The following is a 25,031-nucleotide window of genomic DNA, read 5'->3' on the forward strand; positions in this document are numbered from 1 at the left end:
TACACAGAAAATCTAATTTACCTAAATAAATATAGGACAAGATAAACTTCATCTGTTAACAGGGAAAATATTTAAATAGCAAAACGACTTATCTCGCTATATAATACTCGGTTTTTCCAAATATGTTCAATCAAAATGACAGTTAACATTGGCTTATTATTCATCATTTTTATCTCGTTGCCATCATGATCGTCGTCATCGTTGTGATCATAATCATTACCGTCATTCATCCCTCTCATCATGATCATTATCATAATTATCATGATCATGATCATCATCACCGCCACTACCATCAACACCACCAACATTATCATCATCATCATTATAATCGTCGCCGTCGTCGTCATTGTCGCCGTCGTCATTTGCATCTTAGTGGTTTCTGCATTTTTTTTAATACCACTGTTATGGTCAACAGGTTTTATATTACCATGTAAGTGATCATGAGATTTTCATTGGCCAATTGCAGTCGCCAATGAAAAAATCTAACTATATTTAATCCTCAATATGTTTGTGGCAATTTAAGCTGTTCAACTCAAATGAAGAGTGACGTAGGTAGTCAACGTACTTCCATCAGAATTAAAAACCTTTCTGGTGACTATAAACAGATAAACGTGTTGTTGTAAGAAAATCATTTGTAAGCCCACCATAAAAATGTAACGTGTTAGCCCGAAATTAACTCGATAGAAGACATCGTCTTTCATTTAAGGAGGCTTTAAATCTTGGTATAGCATAAACACCAACCTAATGCATATAAAATGGATTGAAACCGTACTGTTTATATTGAAATAGATGACAATACGTCTGTGCTATCATGAGTCTAAGGACTAATAAGTAATATGTGAATTCTTAGATGTGAAAACAGGTCCTACTAATCTGTAGAGATAAAAATATACGCCGACAAAATTGTAATAGTTTAAAACATATTCAGTGATAGTACATGTTATATTATACATATACGTTTATTATATGCGATATAGTTGTAAAACCTTTAGGAACAAAATCCAAATTGTAGGTTTGAACTAAAATAATAGATTTATTCTCTTTATTTTAACTTAACACTTTTGGTGGTTCGTCCAGCTAAAAGGTTTTAGAATTCAGGTTTAGTATTACTGTATATTTGTAAACGTTTTTTGTCATATTTCGGTGTGTTGGTGGTGCCTGGGTGAGGTGTCTTTATCGGTGTGTTAGTGGTGCTGGTGTGAGGTGTCTCTGTCAGTGTGTTGGCGGTGCTAGAGTGGTGTCTCTGTCGGTGTGTTGGTGGTGCTGGGGGTGAGGTGTCTCTGTCGATGTGTTGGTGGTGCTGGGGTGAGGTGTCTCTGTCGGTGTTTTGGTGGTGCTGGATGGTGAGGTGTCTCTGTCGGTGTGTTGGTGGTGCTGGGGTGAGGTGTCTCTGTCGGTGTTTTGGTGGTGCTGGTGTGAGGTGTCTCTGTCGGTGTGTTGGTGGTGCTGGGGTGAGGTGTCTCTGTTGGTGTGTTGGTGGTGATGGGGTGAGGTGTCTCTGTCGGTGTGTTGGTGGTGCTTGGGTGAGGTGTCTTTGTCGGTGTGTTGGTGGTGCTGGGGTGAGGTGTCTCTGTCGGTGTTTTGGTGGTGCTGGATGGTGAGGTGTCTCTGTCGGTGTGTTGGTGGTGCTGGGGTGTGTTAGTGGTGTTGGGGGTGACGTGTCTGTCTTTGTGCTCCTGCTAGTAATGCTTTGTTTCTTGAAGACTTGAGTTTTCCAACGTTTTATGATTTTCTTTTTAAATGTTGCTATTTACCTTAGGTGTATTATTATTAACTGAACACAATCAATATTTTAATGTTGATGTCTAATCTTATATATTCAATTCAAGTTCAAATAGTACTTTCTGTGTTAATTTCATTTCATAGTTTATATAAAAAAAGAGTCGAATGGGCGAGTGAATCTACATTCTGTGTACTATATATTTCAAATTTTGAGATATTTTTTTTAATGTGTAGATTTCCCCCTCCCCGTACTTTGTTTCATTGAGCCCTTATCATTTTACAATGATGTGGAAATAAAGCTAATAAGCACCTCTCTCACGACTGTTACAGTATTCACGGACAACACTCGTACGCAATGCAGCACAATGACGCTGAGAGATTCTTCCACTAATTTACTATCTTCACTAAATTTACATTTAAAATATATTAAAGCCCAAAGTAGAACTGTCATTTTTTATTTTTGATATTGAATAAGATAACATTTCAAATAAGCTAACTGTTCAGGAAGCCACTTCACGTTCTCATATTTGGAAAATGACAATATTTAATATTAAGAGTAGGTTTAATACGAAGAGTTGTTGCATGTGACTCAGTTACTCTCCTTTAAACACTATATTATCTTTGTTCAATTCATGTGAATTATAAGCCTACATTCTTTATAAAATGTTCAAATACACGGAGTAAGTACCTTACGTTTGAAATCCAGGTTTGTTATACTGAATAGATTAATGAAGTCATAGTTTGAAATGTGTCCATATTTATTGGGCACATTGTGTTGATACACTATAATTATCATTATTATTATTATAATTATTATTATTATTATAAGGTAGGTTTTTAGTAACATAATTATTATTATTATTATTATTATTATTATTATTATTATTATAACTATTATCATTATTATTGTTATTATAAGGTAGGTTTTAGTGACATAATTATTATTATTATTATTATTATTATTATTATTATTATTATTATATTATCCTCTACAAGTAATTAATATAAATTTGTATTCTGCTGAATAACTTTACTTACATTTCAAAATATGAAGGAAGGGTATACAAGAGCCTGTTGTTAGGCAGAGTTGTGTTTAGTAGTCAATTGTGTAAAAGTTCAAGTTTGCCATCTATCCGTCATTGCCAAACGTTTGTAAGTGCGCGCTAAGTTAAATTTGGTTATCTATCCGTCACTGGAACGGAAGTGACGCTAAGAGATAATACGTTGTCGAGTTTATCAATTCGCCACCTTTCATGACGAAGTTGTGAATATTGATACAGTATGCATGATGGATGAATTGATAGATGGACGACCGGATGGCCGTCAGATAGTTCGATAGATGGGTGAATTTATATTTGATTGCCTGATCATCGATTAATAAATTGATTGATTGATTGATTGATTAACTGATATATGTATATATTTAGAGAAAGACTGACTGATTGATTGATTGATTGATTGATAGTTTCGATGGTTGATCGGTCGGTCGATGGGTCAATATATCATCGCGGTCAATTGATAGGTTTAGTAACAGAGACGGATGTACGTGTAGTGTTTTACGGAAGCTACGATGACCTTAACTTATTGGGTTTACAACTTTTGTGAAGATTGTGTGATTGATAGGTGCCTATACCTGACGGCATATTGGTGCTCATATCCGAGATGTCAGTGTATTGTCCTCTAATTTATCTTCGATGAATTTATAAAGTGTTTGATTTGCGTTTCGTGGCTACGTCTATTAGATGTCCAATATAAGTTATCGGTTTTACACATCAAATTATCTATCGATCATATGCCCTCACAGGGTATGAGAAGGTAATAGTACGCGATTATCTTGCCACTCATTTGCGGCACTGCAATATGATAGCGGTATGAATACACACAACATTGCTTGCTTTATGCTTAATTCTATCACTAAGGCAGTGCGAATATCGATCTACTAAGCACCTGTAGAGATGTCAATTTACCGAGCAATTTATACGATTCGTTCGCAATACGAAACTGACCGTCATTAAATGAAAACTCTTTCACGGATTAGTTGGTGTATAAGAGTGATGATACGAAGCAAGTAGATTTGAGCTGTCGTAGTTATTGATACAAATCGCTCGAATGCTTGTAACCAGAATTAGTTATGTGAACAACTATAAACAAACAGCAGGTCCAACTTCGTATTATACCTTACATCCCCAATCGTTAACACTTCGTGTCAATTCCAATTACATTCAATATATGGCGCACACGTCAACTTTGTGGCTTATTTCGACGTATGATAAACGTAACACAATTACCCAATATCAAAATCATTGAATGAATGTAAATATTTTTATTATCAAACCAATTTTTATAGCAGACAAACAATTTGTAACATTACAGAAACACTCAAAGATTAATTTGATTAATTAATTTTAAATACTAATTTTGTATGTGTAATAATTTTCATTTGAAAAATATCAAAGAAATGACTTTAATATCTATGGTATTATCGTTTAAATATACCATGGTTGTTACTACTGTATATAACTATTTGGAGATCCCGTCTGGTCTTTTAAATGTTCACTTTGTTGAAGATAAAAGGGCGTAGGTCTATCTTTATATATATATATATATATATATATATATCCAGTCTTAAATACATTTTCGAAGATTTGTTATAAAATTATAGTCTGTGCTTGGTCTCCTAAGACCACTTTAGATCAGTTTACATTGATAAGATGTCTACGCGATCCGTAGTCCCTTCATCGCCCACTTTGTGTGTTATACATATCACATAGGCCTACTTCCTATAGGGATTCTGATTCCATCACCTAAGCTAAATTTAGATCAATTAAGCGCGTGTCTTAAATCTATTACAACCCACGCATTCAATATGCGGTTTAGTACCCACAAGAAATCTACAAGATTTTGTTCATTTGCGTTTACAAAACCGTTAACTAATCATACAAATGTCAACCACTTATTCTACACAAAAATTGCATTCATTGTGTACGTTAATGAATATCAGCAGGTTAGGTCTACTCACTTATGTGTTGTAGGCCATCAGTCCTGATAACCATTCATGCGGTTATACCTCCGTCTACATAGTCTACTACACCGTCAATGCGTTATCGATACATACATAAACCTGATGACAAGCCTGGTGCCAGAGCATATAAACCCATTTTAAAATTATTGATAATGAAACTGTCTGGATGGAAATCATAGTGGTGCTAATGCATTAACTGCATAAAACCGTTTTTTAGAAAATCCTTAAAGCTCGGGTTGTTGAATTCAGCTTACTTCAATTTTCATCACAACTACATCACCCAATCCTAAATTGAGCCGCTTCTGAGCAGTTAAGATAGAATTAGCATAAACCCTAGTATTTGTAATAGAAGTGTTTCGCAGATAATATTGTTCAACCTGCTAGTTACTTCGTATAATAACATGAGTTAAAGCTTCTGTAGGTAGTTTAATATGCTTATTTTCTTTACATTTTATTACCCACACCGTCAATTTGGGGTTTATTGCTGGGCGTTCTATTCCATCACCATTTCTTTAATGGTGTCTTTACCTAAACTTAACACTTATTCAAATATATTCAAATTCAATATTATTTTTTTATTTATTTTATTTACATAAATTTCAATTCGGAATTATATTGCAGAAGTTATTTAGACATATTAAAAAGGTCACTTAATTCTATCTTTCTAAATACGTATTGTCACTAATATACCAGTAATACTCATAAAAACGGCTAATGGATGCTCTAAGTCATCTAATCATAACTATTATATCAACTATTATTATCAATGATATATTATATATAATACTATTAGTAAAATGACAACCTCAGTAGTCTGTAAGTAAAAGTTAATATTGGTGTTCATAATGGTTTAAGATTAAATCAATAATATTATTCGACGATCTGTCTCAGTCAGCATGTAATACTCATAAAAACGGCCAATGGAAGCCTTAAATCTACAGTACATCTAATCATAATTATTAATTCAATTATTATTATCAGTAATATTATATATATAATACTATTATTAAAATGACAACCTCCGTGGTCTGTAAGTAAAAGTTAATATTGGTGTTCATAATGGTTTAAGATTAAATCAATAATGTTATTCGACGATCTGTCTCAGTCAGCATGTAATACTCATAAAAACGGCCAATGGAAGCCTTAAATCTGCAGTACATCTAATCATAATTATTAATTCAATTATTATTATCAGTAATATATTATATATATAATACTATTATTAAAATGACAACCTCCGTGGTCTGTAAGTAAAAGTTAATATTGGTGTTCATAATGAACTAAGATTAAATCAATAATGTTACTTGACGATCTGTCTCAGTCAGCATGTCGCCTATGTTAGCAGTCTGTCCCACAAGTCTTAAAATGCTATGTGAAAATAAGTTAGCTTATGTCAATAGTTTCTCATAGGTCATATTTTAAGAGATCAAGTTGATATAAAGAGGTGGCATAGGCTTATTTCTTATCAGTGGAAATACATTAAGAATACAATTTGTTTATTTTTCTATAAATATTATTTGCTATTTATTTATGACACTATATCAACAGGACTTGCACTGTACGATATGAATCTTCCGAATGTTTCATATATGATATTCTCAGGTCCTTAAACACCACTAGTATACGTAATAGTCATTTATTGGTTGAAACTGGTTTATCAGTGTAAAATGAATTGAAAATCATGTTTAGCTTCATATACTGTTCAAACGAATACACTGGGTTATTACTTAATTTACAGTGCCTTTGTGGGCACATTTTACTTGGATTCAAACTGTACTAAGTCTATAATGAACATGTGTTACATTGTTAAGTAATTTTGTTACAGCCAATTATTATTATTATTATTTATTATTATTTATTATTTATTATTATTATTATTATTATTATTATTATTATTTATTATTATTATTATTAATATTATTATTGTTATTATTATTATTAGTGCCTAATATTATATTTATACTGAAAGCATAGCAGCATAAAATGGTCATTTACTAAACTGACATGTCACTTAATATAACTTACCGATTTATTTCATTTACATATCAGCTTACTTTTAGATTCTCCCTCATCACAAATAGTAATCCCCAGTCCAGCTCTACCGTCATTTATTTGATTTTAGAAGTTCAAAGATACGTTTTCATTCTGCACTATGAAATAACAATATTCACAATGATAATGGCGAAACAAGAAATTAGGCAGATGATGGGGATGTTGTAGCGGGTATAGGTGAAGCTACAAGAATGGTGAGATTTCTTAAGAATAAACTATGTACTGGAATGATGAGCCAGCCAAACAAACCAAGTAGGGATCATCCAATGTTTTCATCATTTACAGGAGAGTTTTTATGTGGCCCCTCTCTCCACCACCCCCACAAAAAATATGATTGTCATTTTGAGATCATCGTATTCATTAAAGGGTACACACATTGTAACCACTCCCCCTGCTGAAAATATATATGGACCAGGATGACCCCTTTGTTTGATAGGGTTAAGTTGAGAGAGACTTTCTATTAGGAAAGTTCAGTTGAGAGATTTTCTATCAGGAAAATAGATATCATTTTCCGACCGCAATTTAAACCCAAGACAACTGTTTGAGTGTTATTCTAAAGGCTGGAATTTCTAAAGATATAGCGTTTTCTCAAACTTATGTATAGTAAAGTATATTACTAAAAATATGAAGTATACTAGATATGAAGTCCAACAGTTTGAAGTATAAACCAAACTATAGAGAATTAGTAAAGAAATGGTATTTAATATTACTCAGTGTACTGTCTGTATCATCTATACTGTATTTGAATAACATCAATTAAACCATTTTTTTTTATTGTTATTGTTGTTGTAGTGTACAGCATTTGATAACTGATTCGTAAGATATTAAATTGAACCATATAAAGACGTTATATTGGATTACTTAATAAACTTATCAATGCTCACTTGACGGAACAAATTTGAATAGAATTGAACAAAATGAACGAACGAATGAATGAACAGATAGACAGACCAACGGATGGATGAAAAATAGATCCATCGATCCACCCATGGATCGATGGATCCATGTTAGGTGGGTGAATGGACGGGTGGACGGGCGAATGGATGTATGAATGGACGAACGGATTGATGGACGGAAATGAAGAGCTTCAGATGGGTTATGTTAGTCATGCGTATATTCAGCCCGAAATGCTTATAGTTTTTGTTCATTAACCTAATTTCATCAGCTTAAAATAGGATTCAGACTGATGCATCACAACGGTTATTTAAAATAATAATTTAAGTTTTTATGGAGGAGATAATGAAATGTTAAACGATCCAGGAACGCAATCAACCACACCTTTATCGGAATCAGTGAAACTGAAATGACCGATGGTCTGTAATAAAATTTGATCGCTTTATTTGTTATCAACGCACCCATGACCATGCATTCATTTCGGCTTTTAAACATCAACTGACGGTAACACCAACCATTGACTGCCATCCACTAAAACATCATCTTATTAAACATGGCTACTATAATTGTAATTACTTTCAACAGAGAACAATGTTTCAATTATTGACACTAAAGGTGACGAGATAGGGATATAGCTGAACATTTTCGGTGTGTTTGATCCATCGATTACAGGGTCACCATAATGGAATTGTACTAATTATTAATTAGTTGGTTTAATCAATGCGTCGATTTGCGATGAAATGATGCATACCTATCTAGAAAATAATTGACTTTGAAGATACATTCACATTATTGATGGCGGATTAAACTGCGGATTTTGATTAAGTAAATGTAGATGACAAGCTAAATACAATGTTAAGGAAACTGAAATCGCATTGCTTTAAAGATTATAGTTAAGATGTTACTAGGAATTAAGATACTTGCCCTTCGATCATAAAGTTCTGGGTTCGCATCCTGTTAAGTGACTGGATTAAACAAATCCCTAAGCCCTTATGGACCTACATGGGTACTGCGAGAGAAAATCAGTTTGACGCTCAGCATGGCTGCCTAATTTAAGCAATATATTTTCATTTACCTTTTTTTTTGTATTTTGCATTGGGCAATACGTCTTTAAAAAGAAAAATCCAATTCACTTGCAACAGCGAGGGATAAATACTCAATATTAAAATACCAATAACACCCGATAGGAGATATCGCGTGTCACTAATACAAAACAATTATACACCTAACCATGAATAGACACCTAACCATGAATAGACAGTGATAGCTACCGGCAGATGATTGCCATCTCCAAACTGATATCCCTTATTGGATTCCCAATATTTACTTTTTTATAATATATTTCTTGAATTCAGTGTTATTTTACGTCTTCATCTAAATCTGATGTTTGTGGGGTGGGGGTGCTAAAATATCTAGTGAATTTATAAGCAATCAAGGGCTCTCAAAAGTGCGTGTTCACGAAATTACTGTATTTTAGACATTTTAACACAATGTAAACAAAACATTAATTTGTATTCAGTAAACTACGGTACAAAATTTGTTTTTTTACTTTTTTGTTGAACCAAAAAACGTATATAATATTTTACCTGTAAAGTTTTATTGACAAACTGCCAACTGCTTCAGACTAAAGCCTGTGCTATGGTATGGTTTGGTCCAGGTTGCACTGGATTATGCCACCAACCGTCCTTGATGTTTTAAAGGTGGTAAGGCCTATGTCTCCGGGGGTCCCTCCTGCTTGTACTTTTTCCAGCAACCCATCGTATATGTGTGGCAAGTCGTATCCCCTGATGTCTATGGATTCTTTTGCAATGACTGTGACATGCCAGTTCGGAACATGATTGTTCTCAACTGCATGATCAGTGATGGCGGATTTGTGATGATAACGTGATGAAGAAGATCTTGAAGCCTGTGTGTGTTAATACGCCTTCTTGTGTTAACATCCTCACAGTAAGCAATCTCAAGCGCAGTCTTTCCTACATACGGTATAAAATTTTTTGTTAAATTTGAATGATTAGCCACCATTAAAGTATAGGTCTATGTGAATGATATTTTACATTAAACATTACAAGTTGGAAGTGAGTTTTTAGCATTTAACTGAGAAAATTAGCATATATATATATCATATGTTTACATTTTGACTTCCTATATAATTAAAGTACAAACATACATTATCAAAATCAACATGTTTATCTCTAGGCCTCTATAACCAGTGTCTCAGCTTCGCTTCTGAACACCACCGGGCATTCTTTAAAACCCTTCCCAATACGGTTATCTTTCTAGGCTATAAATTTGCGTTTAATGATATTTCGCAGGGATATTTCCCCATTCCCTTTTCCCCTCCACACCCCACCCTCTGTTATTAACACTGCCTGCCGCCGTTAGTCATTTGAATCATCTTAATTCTAGGTTTAATCATTGTAGTAGTAATGTTCAATTGTGGCCAACACTTGTACAGAAATGATTTCTCTTCATTTGCTACATCCCTTTCAGAGAAATAAAATTATGAACTATGATTAATGATTTATGTTCTTTGAACTCTTGATCACCCACAGACTACACATTCGTATTTGGATATCCCAACAGTCTTGTAAACATTTTACAATTAGTTAAAATGTACTTCAATTACTGTGTTAATAAATCATTATTTTTGACTCGTATTAAATGCCGACATTGAGCTGCAAATGTTTATAATTCCAAACCAACTCAATAATACACAGAGCCCAATTCAAATTCTCAAAGTCAAATCTAATTAACTTGTCTTCACTGTGCATGCATTTCACGCGGATGTTTTTTTTTTCACACGGCCTGGTCGATGTTAACAGGTTAGTAGGATTAAATCGGGGTTTCTTATTGTCTTCGCACGATTCTGGTATGAGTCAAATAGTTGTTAATGAAATGTGAAAATATCTAGTTAATTAACTTTTTTAATGATGGTTTAATACTGATATAATTATTTACTAAAATGTAGGGATGAGAATGGTGTGTAGTTTTTTAACTGTGTGTTAGACCTCCCAAAAACTATGCTTATAGATGCCCAGAAATACGTAGGCCTATTCAGTTTATGCTGTTACGAAATACTGTAACATGTTTTATTTGTATTCCATTTAGTATTGTTTTTTATGTTAAAGAGATCAAAGAAAAACAGTGGAAAATCAGGGGTCACGTGCCCCTCCATAAATAACCCGAGCCACCGCATGATATGTGTGCATTTGTTCCTTTTATTCATTTATTTTATCTATGGTTTTGATTGCTCTGATTACTAATATTACAATTAGAAGTATAAAAGAAATTGTGCACGATAGTAAAATGTAAAATTAAGAATTGAAAACAATAATAATATAGTCCTAATACATTACAGGGAAAACATGAAAAGAGGTAGAAGAATGAAAAATGTAAGAAGGAAAAGGGGGAAGGGGAAGAAAAGTCACGAAAGAAATTACAGGGATGTAAAGGAAAAGAGAGACGGGTCGTAAGTATGAAAGAAAATAAAAGAAAAGGGGCAAAAGAAATGGGAAAAATAGTAAAAGGTAAGTAAGGAAATACGACTAAGAATATAAATACTTAACAATTATTTTTTTAAAAGTAAATAAAATTCTGTATTTTCTAATTATTTATTTATTAACATTATATATTTATTTATCTTTTATTGTTGTTATTCATTATTGTTACTCATTATTTTTGTTAGGTGAAACTTTTAATTATTTTTACCACACCATGCTGTAAAGCGCATACAGGTATTTTACATTATGCGCTAAATAAATTGACAATTATTAGACCTATTATTACTATTATTATTATTATTACAGGTATTCCGACATTGCCTATTATTTACAAGTGATAAAATTATGACCCGTAAATAAGTTATTATTTAATAAAGCATATTATTATCATCACAGTTAATCACAGGATAATATATAAAGTAGGCATATATAATCATCAATAATAAAATGAGTTAGCACAGTGGAAATAAAATCAAAAGGATTAATCATTTGGATAATAGAAACTGTAAACTTCAACAAATATGGCTTACAAATGATATCACTATTGGAGATAATCTCTCAATCTCTTAACCTTGCTAGTATACTATGCTATTTTACTATAGTAAAATCAACATGTTCGATATTTTCATTTCTACTCCAGAGCGCTTTAGTTCTCAAGACCGTGTGTAAACACCACATGATATAAATATGTACGTTTGCGTAAAATATATCCATATATCTGTAGATCAAGGGCAAATATAAACGACCTGTCGTTAACAACAAACTGCGCCCTACGTCACATTAGACGCACCACTTACACGGAAGCTGAAAATAACGGATATTACACGTAAAACTTGCCGACGTTTGATAGACAAATACACCACACAGTAATTGCTTAAGTCAACGCTAACTAGTCGCTGTCAGCCAAAAAGGTAAATTACCTCCTCAAACAGAATCATAATTACAAGTGCGACATGTACCTGTTATTAAAAGTCAACATTGGTAGCAAAAAAATCAGAGCAATTTATGACACCACCATAGATAGAATATCAACTGCATATTTCGTAACGAGAAGATAATATGCCTTCATGATCATCATCATCATCTGCACTATTATTATTATTATTATTATTATTATTATTATTGTTATTGTTATTGTTTTTGTTATTGTTGTTATTATTATTATTATTAATATTATTATTATTATGAAATTATAGAAAATACTGTCAAGAACGCTCACGCAGGGCAACCATCTTTTTAAATTATGTAACTATAAGAGTGGTTGGCATACTGCTTGAAGTCCAAATCTAAAGGGTGCAATTGCCACATTTTTTTGCCCTTAGGTACGTACTTTATTCACATGTATTTATTGGACAGACAGAAAAGTTTTGAAAGTTGCACCATTATATGCAATCTTTCAGGGTTATGGAACGCCCATAGAATCCTTCCATATCCAGGACCCAAGCACAGGCCCTGTCTTCCATAACAATGTGTTGTAATGACAGAGGCAATAATGGAGAGCGCCCTAAAGTACTGACAATAATGTGCCGTATACCTCCCTCATAATACCAAATTAATACAATACAGACGTTAATTAGTCCACTAATTTTCTATGGGATTGGTTGTTTTCATCCCTGAAATTTGCAAACATACATTAATCATTTACTATCATTTATAAATCAGCTAAGCATTCGTATCAACAATAGACCTACACTAGAGTGGTAATGTATTAAAAACCAAAAATAGAATTTGGTGAGTTACCAGAATACATTGGCCGTTTAAGCTTTTAGAAACATTATACTTGGAACAGGAAATATATATGTCAATCACTTATTTTCACTTAACATTGTTTTGTATTTACGAATGGATTTATTCAGTGTAAACACCAACACTTATTTTCAGTGGGGTTCTTCTGGTGGTGATTGGAAGTGTACGCCACAGGCAGCTAATCCCCTTCTCTTTTTCAAATAGTGTACTGCGTTCTTTAACGTGCACACGGGCCATAATGCACACGGGACCACCAGCTTAAATGTCTCATCCGAAAGACAGTGCGCTGTTGTTACTTGCATTTCACCCCTCCAGCTAAAACTCAAGGGGAACGGCGATGAGAAGCGCACACACCGTGGCTACCACCACCAGTTTAGCCGACTGAGCTAAGCTGCTTTCTGTTTGACGGGTGTTGGGCCATGTTCACCTACCTGTACCCCACTGGCACCGCCTTTGCTTAACTTACTGATGAGAGGCTTCGGAGTGAATACAACAGCCTTGTATTTACAAGATTTGAACTGGAGTTGCATCAGAAAATTAGGACCCTAATCATTGACCAATGTAGGGTATATAGAAAACCACAATTAATTAGTGTTACTGTTACATAACATGTAGTTGCTTCTAAATAAAACCATCCTAATAAAAGAACAGTTATGGTAGGCATACGTTTTTGTACAAATGTAAATATACTTTACAGAAAGTAGCGTGCCAGATGTAATCAAAATTTAACCATACTATAATTACGAAAATAATATATTCACAGTAATTAATTACGGAAATGGTGGAAGTAGTTTCATTCAAAATTTTAATTTTTGTCAATTAAACTGTGGTATTTTATAAAAAGGTGATTTTGATTAAAACAGTTAGAATAGAAATTAAAAGAAATGGTTGATGTAAATCAAGTTGACAGTAACTGGCTTAATGAGTAGCTCTCATCTACTACTAATGATAATATAAACTGATATTTTGAGTAACAGAATTTAGATAGCATTGTGAGCCAACGGTAAGTTAACATTATCACGTTATAATATTAAAAATTGTTTTTCACTTTTATATTCAGAAAATGCCTAACTTCTCTGCTAAGTTTACTTTGCTATCCACCCGACATAAACCCACACAAACTCATCGTGTCCTAAGTAGTGTCGAAATATACGACAACTTGCCTTTTAAATATCATTTTTTAACCTAATTTAATCTACTAACATTAATAGCAAAATGTTTAACTCAAGATGCATAAAGAGAAAGAATCTGTAATCAGTCTGAAGTTCAGAATTGATTTTGTTAAAGTGTTTCCCCCAAGGGAGGTCAATCCAGTTTTAATTATAATAATGAAATAATTTTTTTTTAATGAAATGATGGTTCTGAGTCTATTAAAGTGCCTGTTTAAAAGATGTGTATAAGAGACAGTATATATATATATAATGAATAATATATAATGAATGATAACCTTATACTAACCATTTCTAATTGATTGTTTTGGTCAACTAACAGGTTTGAGCAATCATAATTATTGCAACGCCTTGTTTTTTGTTTTGTAACCATCATGCCCGCAAACCAGTGAGCGACAATCAATTCAATATTAAAATAAAATTCTGTTAATCAATTAAAGATTAAAAAACTTCCACAATTAATTTATTAGAGTATAATTTACTTGATAGTATCTTTCAGAAAGCTGTAGTATAATAAATATTTTGGAAGTGGCAGCGTCCGGAATTTTGTGATTGTATGCAAACGTTAATGGGCAATTAAATCATTTATAATAAAGATAATAAACAATGGATAACGATAAACACAATGATAAATACAGTTATTAACAATTATACTGACTATATTATGAGTCATTAATACAGAGATGATGTCAGGTGTAACCGCTAATTGCCATAACTTATTAATCTAATTCACATATTTTCAATAATTATGACTTTTGTGGCGATAAAGATTACACAGTATTTTCGTAACATTCATTGAATACGTCAACTGTGGAATCCACTCAATCTAATTCATGTTCTAGTTCATTAACTGTACTTGATGTAAAAAATGAAATAAAATTAAATGATTAAACTCATATAACTACCGTACCATTTTATTTAAATATTCCTCTCTAATTACCATATTATTTAAAATTAACAATTTGTATGCAATAACCAAATATATTCAAAATAAGTTTATAAAAATTATATATGCAGCAATATTTCATATATTTCATATTTAATATTGGAATTGTTATTTCCCACGCCTCCGAAGGAGGAAGCAAGGGTATTGCAACTTCTGAGGCGAGGGTATTGCAATAGCGCGCTGTCTGTCTGTATGTGTGTTATGTGGGTGTGTGTCGGGCTGTGTGTCTACGGTGTCTTAGTCCATCTCAGATTATCTTGTTATTACTGTTGTTATTATTGTTATTTTCATTTGTGTTGCTAATGTTAAAGTTATGGCTAGTTTTATTATTGTTATTGTTATTATTATAAAATAAATTTTAAATAATAAACTGGTGATATATTTGTCTCCGAACTGCACACTGGACCTGGCAACGTCTAATAAGGTATATTTTGTTTATTACTTTTGTTTTTAAAATCGTGTAGGAAAGTACACAGAAAACGTTTATTAGTCTTCTAAACACATTTATAAAAAAATTATAAAAGACTGTCAAGTTAACCAAGAACACATATCATGAATTCGATGTCCAAATAACTTGACTTTTTAATTATTTCAAATTGCATCGTTTGTTGTGTTCTCTTATATTCAATTGGTGCGTTGCTAGATACGGCAAAATGCAAAGATGAAAATACTTCGAATTATGTCGTATCGATACAGACTGGCTTGCACCGTCCATAACACGAACTAATCGATGGCATAACATGTAATTAAAACCATCTTTTAAATTCTCTCCCGATATCTCGCCAATGAAGTACAAGAATCTACTCCCCCATAAAACGCATGCGCAATACAAGATGTATTTCTTCGCGAGAATGCACTAAAATCCAAATATGCTGAGTTCCGTTCACATAAATAGAAAGCAAAGAGAAGGGTCTCTACAGTCAGAAAAGTCCATCAGCTTAGCCTACACCTGACCAGTACAAACCGGCAAAAATGTTTTATTACAAATTATTTAGTAGATTATGGCTGGTAGTGTGTTTACTGCATGCGGAACTGATAACCTCAGCAGACTGTGAGCCAACGGTAAGTTAACATTATCACGTTATAATATTAAAAATTGTTTTTCACTTTTATATTCAGAAAATGCCTAACTTCTCTGCTAAGTTTACTTTGCTATCCACCCGACATAAACCCACACAAACTCATCGTGTCCTAAGTAGTGTCGAAATATACGACAACTTGCCTTTTAAATATCATTTTTTAACCTAATTTAATCTACTAACATTAATAGCAAAATGTTTAACTCAAGATGCATAAAGAGAAAGAATCTGTAATCAGTCTGAAGTTCAGAATTGATTTTGTTAAAGTGTTTCCCCCAAGGGAGGTCAATCCAGTTTTAATTATAATAATGAAATAATTTTTTTTTAATGAAATGATGGTTCTGAGTCTATTAAAGTGCCTGTTTAAATGTCAACACGTGCGAGTATAAGCTGACTCTCAATACGTTTTCTAAAGGATATATTTAAGAATAATTGAGTTAAGGATTGTAACGAGTATAAAGGCTTGTGGCCCCTAGACACCAATATCTATAGGCCAGTATTGGTGAAACGGTGTGATTTATAAGCCTTGATATTTGATGCCTATTTTTATATTTTACATAATGTAGGTTATATTAACAAGGTTTAGTTATTATTTTTATTATTATTAAAGCCGGGCACTTATTGCTCTCGACGGTCGTCGGCCGACGCGATTCCAAAGAACGCAACGCGACGACGCCCGCGCAACTGATTGTTTATAATGACGATCGGTTCAGACTGTCTATCGTCGTCTACCGATCACAGAAAACGGAGTTGGATTCGTCTTGCGACGGTCGTACGACGCAGTCAGTGCTCGGCTTTAAACAGAAGTGCATTTATGACGGTGCTGTAGGAAATACAATTAACAAAGATGTAAACATTGGTATCTCTCCGATTCAATTTCTGTTACTATCATTTAAGCCTACATACACACACACACACCCCACCCCCCCCCATTGATAATATCGCTAAAAAGAATTCACCATAACTGCCTGTTTAAATATCAATTAATCAGTGCATTTGATGGCTAAAATTATTGGTTTTATCATTCTATTAACATACTACGGTATGACATATATTTGTTATTTTTTATTCTTAAAGTGATTTCAATTGATTTATTTAAAATGAGCATTCAGAATTATCAATCATCATTCGTCACATTCTGAGTATCGTACAGACCTCGTGAAGAGCGCGATGCCATAGAAATGCAATCTAAAAGTATTGGTTTTATCATTCTATTAACAGACTACGGTTACGACATGTTTTTTATGTTTTCTATTGAGACTCCAAAGCAATTTTGTCTGCTTCAGATTGATAATATCGCTAAAAAGATTCACCATAATAATTACCTGTTTAAAGATATGAATATCATAACGATAAATAGAAAGCATTAGGGATTAGGTTACGTTCACGTCGTCAGCTTAAATCAACATTGAGTAGGCTCAAAAGCAATCCTAGTTAGTGATCAATAGATTTTTTTGAATCGCTTGCCTAATTACAAACGTATAGTATTGCTTAAATTATATCCCTTTGTATTCCAACCTTTACAACCACCATATCTTCATTTGTGTGTTCTATCCTCGATTTCGATAACGTCATAAGTGGATGTAGGCCTAATTAGGATGTTATAATTTTAGTATTACTACCACTGATACTGCGGTGATTTAAAGAGTTATTATCAAATATGTTTAGATTTGAAATTAGATCTTGTTATACGATCACGCCGACCCAACATTTGCACAATTTAATTATTTTATTTGTTTACTTAGTAAAACCGGACCTTTTAACAAGCTTTACTTCCTTGGTTTTCGGTACTCCTGTTGTATATTTATATGAGCGAATAAAAGAATTTTGATTTTTTTTATGAACAAGTTAAATTCAAAGAAGTCATAATAGTTGTGTACCATCTACCCATTAATATTGGCATAGGCGGATTCAAGGTGGGGGGGGGCGCACCCCACCCCTCATAAATTTTTCAAGATTTAAAATATATTCAGAAAAAAAATATTTTTATTTAAATTTAAGTCTAAGAATATCATTTCCGGCGATCTAGAGGTGCCATAATAACAATTTTTCTTAATCAGCCCCAACATTGTTTGGGTTGAGGTAATATCAACCCGCCGTTTATGAAAGTCCCGCTCTGGGCTCCCTCTATTTCAAATTCCTGGATCCGCCACTGATGGGACTCGGTTTAGTTTTGCACTTTTAGGGGATCCAGGAATTCAAAGTAGAGGGAGGCCTAGGAAGGGACTTTCACAGAGGGAGAGTCTAGACCACCTCAGCCCCATCATGGCTGTGGCTGAGGTAAAAAAAATTATGATTAATGCTTCTATAGATGGTCGGATAATAATAATAATAATAATAATTATTATTATTATTATTATTCATATTATTATTATTATTATTATTATTATTATTATTATTATTATTATTATTATTATTATTATTATTATTATTTTTATTATTATTATCATTATTATTATTATTATTATTTTTATTATCATCATCATCATTATTATCATTATTATTATTATTATTAATATTATTATTATTATTATTATTATTATTATTATTATTATTGTTATTGTTGTTGTTGTTCTTGTTGTTGTTGTTATTATTATTATTATTATTAGCGAAATGTGATACCAAAAATTTAACGTAGCGCTGTGACAACAGGAGAGCGTGAATCAGCTATTCTCATTCCATATTGCATATTTGTAATGCTCTGCACCAGTCGACTTAATTCCTTACTTACACCCATTAGATATTGGTCACCTCTGGCTTATCATCACTGTTTAAATTTGAAAAAAAAAAACTAATTCGTCGTCGTCACAGTTGTATTTCTTTTAAAAGCAGTAAAGATTCATCCTGTTTCTAAAGTAGATATAATAATTGGTTATGAGTTAAATTTCTGTAATTGGTATTTTTGCGAATGCTTGTTGACTGATACGATAGCATATGATTCTCCTCAATCGTTTAGTTGCTTTATTCACACTTGACTTAACTTACGCATCCTTCTATATTGACCATAGGGATTGTCGATATCGGGAAACTGATATAGCAAATATTAAAGGGAAGTAGACAATTTAAAATCGAAAATTGTTTTTATAATAAATAATAACATAAAATAAAAATGCTACAAGGAAAAATAACAATGAAAACAACAAATAAGCAAAAGAACCATTTTCACTGCTTCGTTCTCCAGCTCTTTGAAGCATAAATATTGCTGGAACAGTACTCACAGAAGCACAGTGCAAATGACATCCAGCTAGCCTATCCTACAGTAATAAATAAATCAGACGAGAGTGAGATTGCCAGAAAACTAAAAAAGATGAGAAAAATATGTCGTGAAAATCTGTTTTTAAGGGACTTCTTAAACATTCCAACTAAAGGTGGATTTTGTATATCCTCCGAAAGGTCATTCCATAAATAAGCTGGTAAAAACATTAATGATTATAAGGTGAAAGAAGATGAATCGGTGATTTGGGAGGTAATTATTAATACTAATACTCAACGGTATGGCTAGACCATAATTCAACAGAGGGTTCATCAATAGAAAGAGTACGTTACCTTAAAACCTTGTACCTTAATGACACTCAATGGGGACATTTTCGATTTTTATACGTCACTGCGATTTAAATTTTAAGCATCTTATACGCGATAAATAAGCGTGACAAATTTGCTATCATAATCCTCATAATTCGCTGAAATTTATGGTTATAAGTTAGTTCAGTAATATTTCGCAGTTAGGCCCCTATCTTAACATTGTTGACTACTTTTTCATAAACCACCCCGCCATAACCAAGCGTCTCAATGGAGCAAGCCCATTGGGTCTGTTTAGAACGCTGCACATGCGTAGTTAAAGATAAATTTAAAATATAATATGTAATGTAGAAAATTTAGGATTAGCAAACATTTTAATAATAGGCTAGGTGAATACTGTGAATTGAAAAAGTTAGAACTAAAAAAAAAGACAATAACTTAGTTAGTTATAAGTTGAGTTTGATAAACGAGTTAATATCTACAGATTATGTATATAAAGCTTAACAATTAATCTTATCCCATGAGATCAGTAATCATACTCTTCCTAATATTTTAATCAATATTGTATCACAAATTATTAGTAGGCGGACACAAAGTCAACAACTAATTTAAAGATAAGTACACGTTAAGATAATCACATTCCGCATTCATGCGGACCAAATTGGCTGCAGTCCATATCGATTAATAGGGTGGTTTCGTCAAGCGATGTTCATACGTGTGGCGCGTCGGGCATACGAGAACAGAAATTAGCTGACCAGGGAACAGTGAAATTCACTGTTCCCTGAGCTGACGTATATGTATTTTATGCGTATTAAGGTGCGCTGACCGTTGCGCACCACGCACGTATAAAAAAAACTCGTACATGTCAGTCTACACGCATTAGTACTAAAACATATGGGAATACAAAGCTGTTCTGATTATTAGTCCATCAAATTGAAAATATATTTTTTTCAAGTCGCCGATATTAAGATCCACTGAAGCCTGATAATAACATAGACGTGATTGGACGTCTTTGTTCCAAAACAAGAGTGAGATTATCGTTCAGAAATAACTTCATGTTCACATTGTACAATAGTCCATTGTCAGAAGAACCACATTACAACCCTCGTTTAGTAGTAGCTGAACAGGCTTTTAACGAGAAAAAGGTGTAGAATCGTAATGGTAAAGTTGAATGTTTCTAGGTAGGCACTGTCTCTTATACACATCTAGATGTGTATAAGAGACAGCTCCAGCTCTTTGAAGCATAAATATTGCTGGAACAGTACTCACATTTGGCAATCAATAAACCAAACTAATCTATGTTTGGTGAAGAGCACATTGAAGTATAAAATAATTAACGCTATAGTTCTATTCAAAGGGTTAAAACTGAGATGAATTAAAGCATGATTAAAGCATAATAGATAAAACGTGTTGATTTCATCCAGTACACATAAAACAACGGTACGTTGAGTTTCAATCTTTGCAGTAGCGTTATTGTTAATTATTTTTGAATAAAATTTAGTACTAAGCAAATATGTATGGTGGTAAGCAGACAGCGATCTATCTAATATAATTAGTTGTGATCATTAATGTGATCCCATAGTGCTTCTTTCAAGTGACTTGATGGAGTTAGTGAAGCGTGACTTTAGTGCATAACTGCATTCAGCCGAATCCAGCGATCCGATAAACCATTATAGAAACCTTTAAATCTACCAAGAGATTCACTCAAAAATAATGAACTCACTATTCGTTCACTCTGTTGTTCTTTGAATATAGATTGCGTTTATTAATGAGAAATCAAAAGGTAGTCACGTATCACCACTATTACCAAACCTTTTAAAATAATGACCAATCCAATGTAGATGTTTTCACACTGTAATCATGTCCATAATATAATTGCCATGTCATTATTTTCATACTCTAAATACGTACTAAATATTTCTCCAAAACTGCTGACCGATTGCTTTTTGTAATTTAATAGTAATTCTATGAACTAAATAATGGTACACCCATATTGAGGGGACACCCCTATTAAGGGGACACTTTTCTGTGAAACGAGGGGAAATATATCTTTTAACACTATAACCAACCCCTATGTGCTAAATGGTCAAATGACCCTTATTAAGAAGACACTTAATAGTTTTTCATTGTATCACAACACAACTACAGAAGGCTCAAATAAGAAAAAATTAATCAACTTTATACTTTAAATCTCATGACATTGTTATAGCAATAAAGAATATCTGAACCTGAATTTTGTTATACCTTTTGAGCAATGAACCAAAATCTTCTCCCCTGAATCCATAGAGTTAATATCGGTAAAGGCCTACAGCATGTGTTATTTAGTATAAACCAATCTTAGTCAATCTTGACCCGTAACCATGAGAATCTCTTTGTTTTTCATACATGATTCTAATCCATACCATAATATGCTGCTATATTCATGCTAAATGCATTCAATAAAAAGCGCAACATTAAAGGGAAAAAAAAGAATATTTGGTCATTACCAATTGCATCATGAAACAATATTGGGAACATATAAAACTATTGTTGTTTTAATTAAATTTCTGTTGATTTCATATTTATAAATGAAATTGTATCTTCCATTGCAAATTATTTCTTTAAATTAGTTCCAATTCTACTGTAACTGATTCTTATGTCAATAAAAATTAAATTATAAAGAATGTATGTTATTGTTAAATGAAAACATGCCAGAAATCCCTATTAAGGGGACAATTTCACGTTTTTGGTTAGTGTCCCTAGGGGTACTCCTATTCTAGGGGACACTCCTATTAAGGGGCCACTTTTTTTTATCCCGAAGGTGTCTCCTTTATATTAGGTTTGCTACCATGCGTGGTACTGTAAACACGCAATATAAAAAATCAGTAAAAAATAATAACAGGGATTGAATATGAACATGTTATGATAGCCAAGCTTAGCTCTTCAATGAGAAGTTCCTTTTCAGTTGTATGAAAGAGCGTCTATGGTGGGATTAAAACCTACAGCATTTTGCTATCAAGGCGGGTGTCATACCACTAGATCTAAATGTATTTACTCTTTCTAGTTCCTTGTTCATTGTTGCTACCCATGCTATATTTTCCTGATTTTCCTAATTATTAATGATATTATATAATAATAATAACAACGATGACAACGACAACAACGACAACAACAACAACAATAATAATAATAATAATAATAATAATAATAATAATAATAATATATGTTAGACTTATATAGCGCTTCACGCCAACAAGGATTTGATGAGTGTTTATCATCAAATAATGGTAATGGTACTTCGGCGAGTCGAGTGGCCGAGTGGTGGTAAGGCGGGGGTGCCGCTAACTACAACCTTAACATCGGGGCTAGAACCAAGTCTTCTCGGATGACTTAAAATGGAGGTCCGGTGTACACATTTGGCTCGTGTGCACCTTAAATAACCCATTCCATCTTTCGGAAGATTAGGGGGTTATCCCAATGCGATGGATCAATTCAGCACCTGTCCTTGTGAAAAAATGTGAACCGCCTCTCAACGGCCGCTAGGTAGTCACGGGCCACTCCCATACGCAATTCAGCACAATGACGATGCGAGTTATGGGTTATTCTCCCACCTTTACCTTTACTAGAGGTAGAGACTTGCATAGCACATAATACGTACAAAACACAAAAAAACAAAATATGTTCTAGTAGGTCAACTAAATAAATATCTGTTGTGCAATGCATCGAGAACTAGTGTTGTTCTACGCATGTGCAAGAGTATAAAATTCCAATTCTGGTAGGATTTGAATTTTCGGTTGGAGACCCGATTGTGGAAACATTTTTTCATTCGCAGATTCCTCTTCTTTAACGTTGGAAATGTATGTGTAGTTATAGCATTACCGCAAGACGGTTCAGATTTTATTCTTATATTGTACCATCATTTATTTATAAAAGTAGGCCTATGATTTCGGAGAACCAGTCTTGTCGTTAAATATGCTTAAGATGAGGGCGTATCACAAGGATCTCTGTTGTCTGCTATGCAATAAGATCTAGACTTTTTCCACGCAAGTGCAAGAGTGTGGAAAATCAGTTGCTTTTAATCGGACTTGAATTTCCAACTGGGCCAATGACCCAGATGGTTGAGGCTAAGGCATAGACAGCACAAGGTGCCTGGTGCGAGTATCGGTTGGGGCAACTTTCTTCACGCACGCAGATTCATCTTCTTTAAAGTACAACATTTATATATACAGTAATTATAGCATTGTGTCATGATTTACATGTGTATAATTGCTTATATTAACCCCACATCCGTGTTGGTCAATCAACGATTGTAATCTTAAGGTTACCGATTCTGTAACGTATCTTGGTGTTGTATTATCAAGCGATATGAAATCTTCCAATCATGTTCAAGACAGAGTTAGAAAATGTCAAAGGGCCTTTTATTCCCTTCAAAGTATTGGAATGTGTAGAAACGGTTCATCTTATAATGCTAAGAACCTTATTTGGAAATCCATAATGCTACCGATACTAACTTTTGGATGTGAATGTGTTAACACAAATGCTAGTGCTATTAAAAATTAGAAACTACACAGAGTCAATTTGATTAAAACCGCGATTGGTCTCCCGAAGTTCTGTAGGAACACCCCTCTTTTGCATGCCCTAAGTATAAGTAAAGTTCAGTGTCAATTAATCAGAACAAATTAACTGAATTTTAACCAGATTTTTTGCAATAACTCTAAATCGAGAAAATTATATGGTCACATTTTAAATGTTGAGGCCAATGGCTGTAAAAACATTAAGAACACTCTGGTCGATAATATTAAGTGCAGTACCGGTGATGTGGATGATTTTTACTTATCATTGTATGTCACAAATAATCACTATCGCAAAGATCGGATTAAAGCGCCTCGACTGTAATGATCACGGTATTTGTGACAATATAAAAACCATTACGGAGTTTGACCCCTCCCTTAACAACGAAACCATTAATTACCTAAAATTATTACTCAGAAGTTTCTGAATGAGAGGTTACGTTTTGCTGCTCTATTATGTATATATACTTATGCTAGTTTAGTTCTGTGTTTTAATTATTTGTCTTTTTATAATGTAAGTTAATGTTCTGTTTCCGATGTTTGAACCTGTTTTTATTTTTATGCCTCTCCTGTTTGGAGGTATTTTTTGAATAAATTGATTGAATAAAATTGATTGATATATCATTGTTTGAAAGCTTAACTAAAATACCTTACTGTCACATCTCAGTCCACGACGTTTTATATCGTAATAATATCAAATAATAAAAGCCTATAATTTTTTATTTGATTTTTGTTACCAAGAAAACGTAAATTTCATGTTTTATAGTGGCCAATAAAATAACTATATCTTGGAACAAATTTGAAACAAATACGACTTCACGATATTGAGGAG

The 25,031-nt window shown here is 33.1% G+C and overlaps 2 protein-coding genes across 2 annotated transcripts in view; one reads left to right on the forward strand and one right to left on the reverse strand.

The window, feature by feature from the left end:
• Window positions 1–1,087: 1,087 nt before the first annotated feature.
• Window positions 1,088–3,365, reverse strand: LOC117101901 (extensin-like). The gene is made up of 2 exons (XM_033242017.1): window positions 3,356–3,365; window positions 1,088–1,704 (listed from the first exon to the last, which is right to left on the reverse strand). Exons 1-2 carry the CDS (start codon window positions 3,363–3,365, stop codon window positions 1,088–1,090), a joined length of 627 nt encoding a protein of 208 aa, XP_033097908.1.
• A 12,564-nt stretch (window positions 3,366–15,929) lies between these two features.
• The window catches only part of LOC117101918 (feeding circuit activating peptides-like), an 11,282-nt gene continuing 2,180 nt past the window's right edge, over window positions 15,930–25,031 (forward strand). The window contains exon 1 of the mRNA XM_033242031.1: window positions 15,930–16,113. Coding sequence (XP_033097922.1) covers window positions 16,024–16,113 — 90 coding nt within the window. The 5' untranslated portion in view covers window positions 15,930–16,023. The remainder of the gene's footprint in view (window positions 16,114–25,031) is intronic.

The sequence above is a fragment of the Anneissia japonica genome, unplaced genomic scaffold (genome assembly GCF_011630105.1).
Source record: "Anneissia japonica isolate Jap-2015-1 unplaced genomic scaffold, ASM1163010v1 scaffold4988_len2956909_cov206, whole genome shotgun sequence".
NCBI lineage: Eukaryota > Metazoa > Echinodermata > Crinoidea > Comatulida > Comatulidae > Anneissia > Anneissia japonica.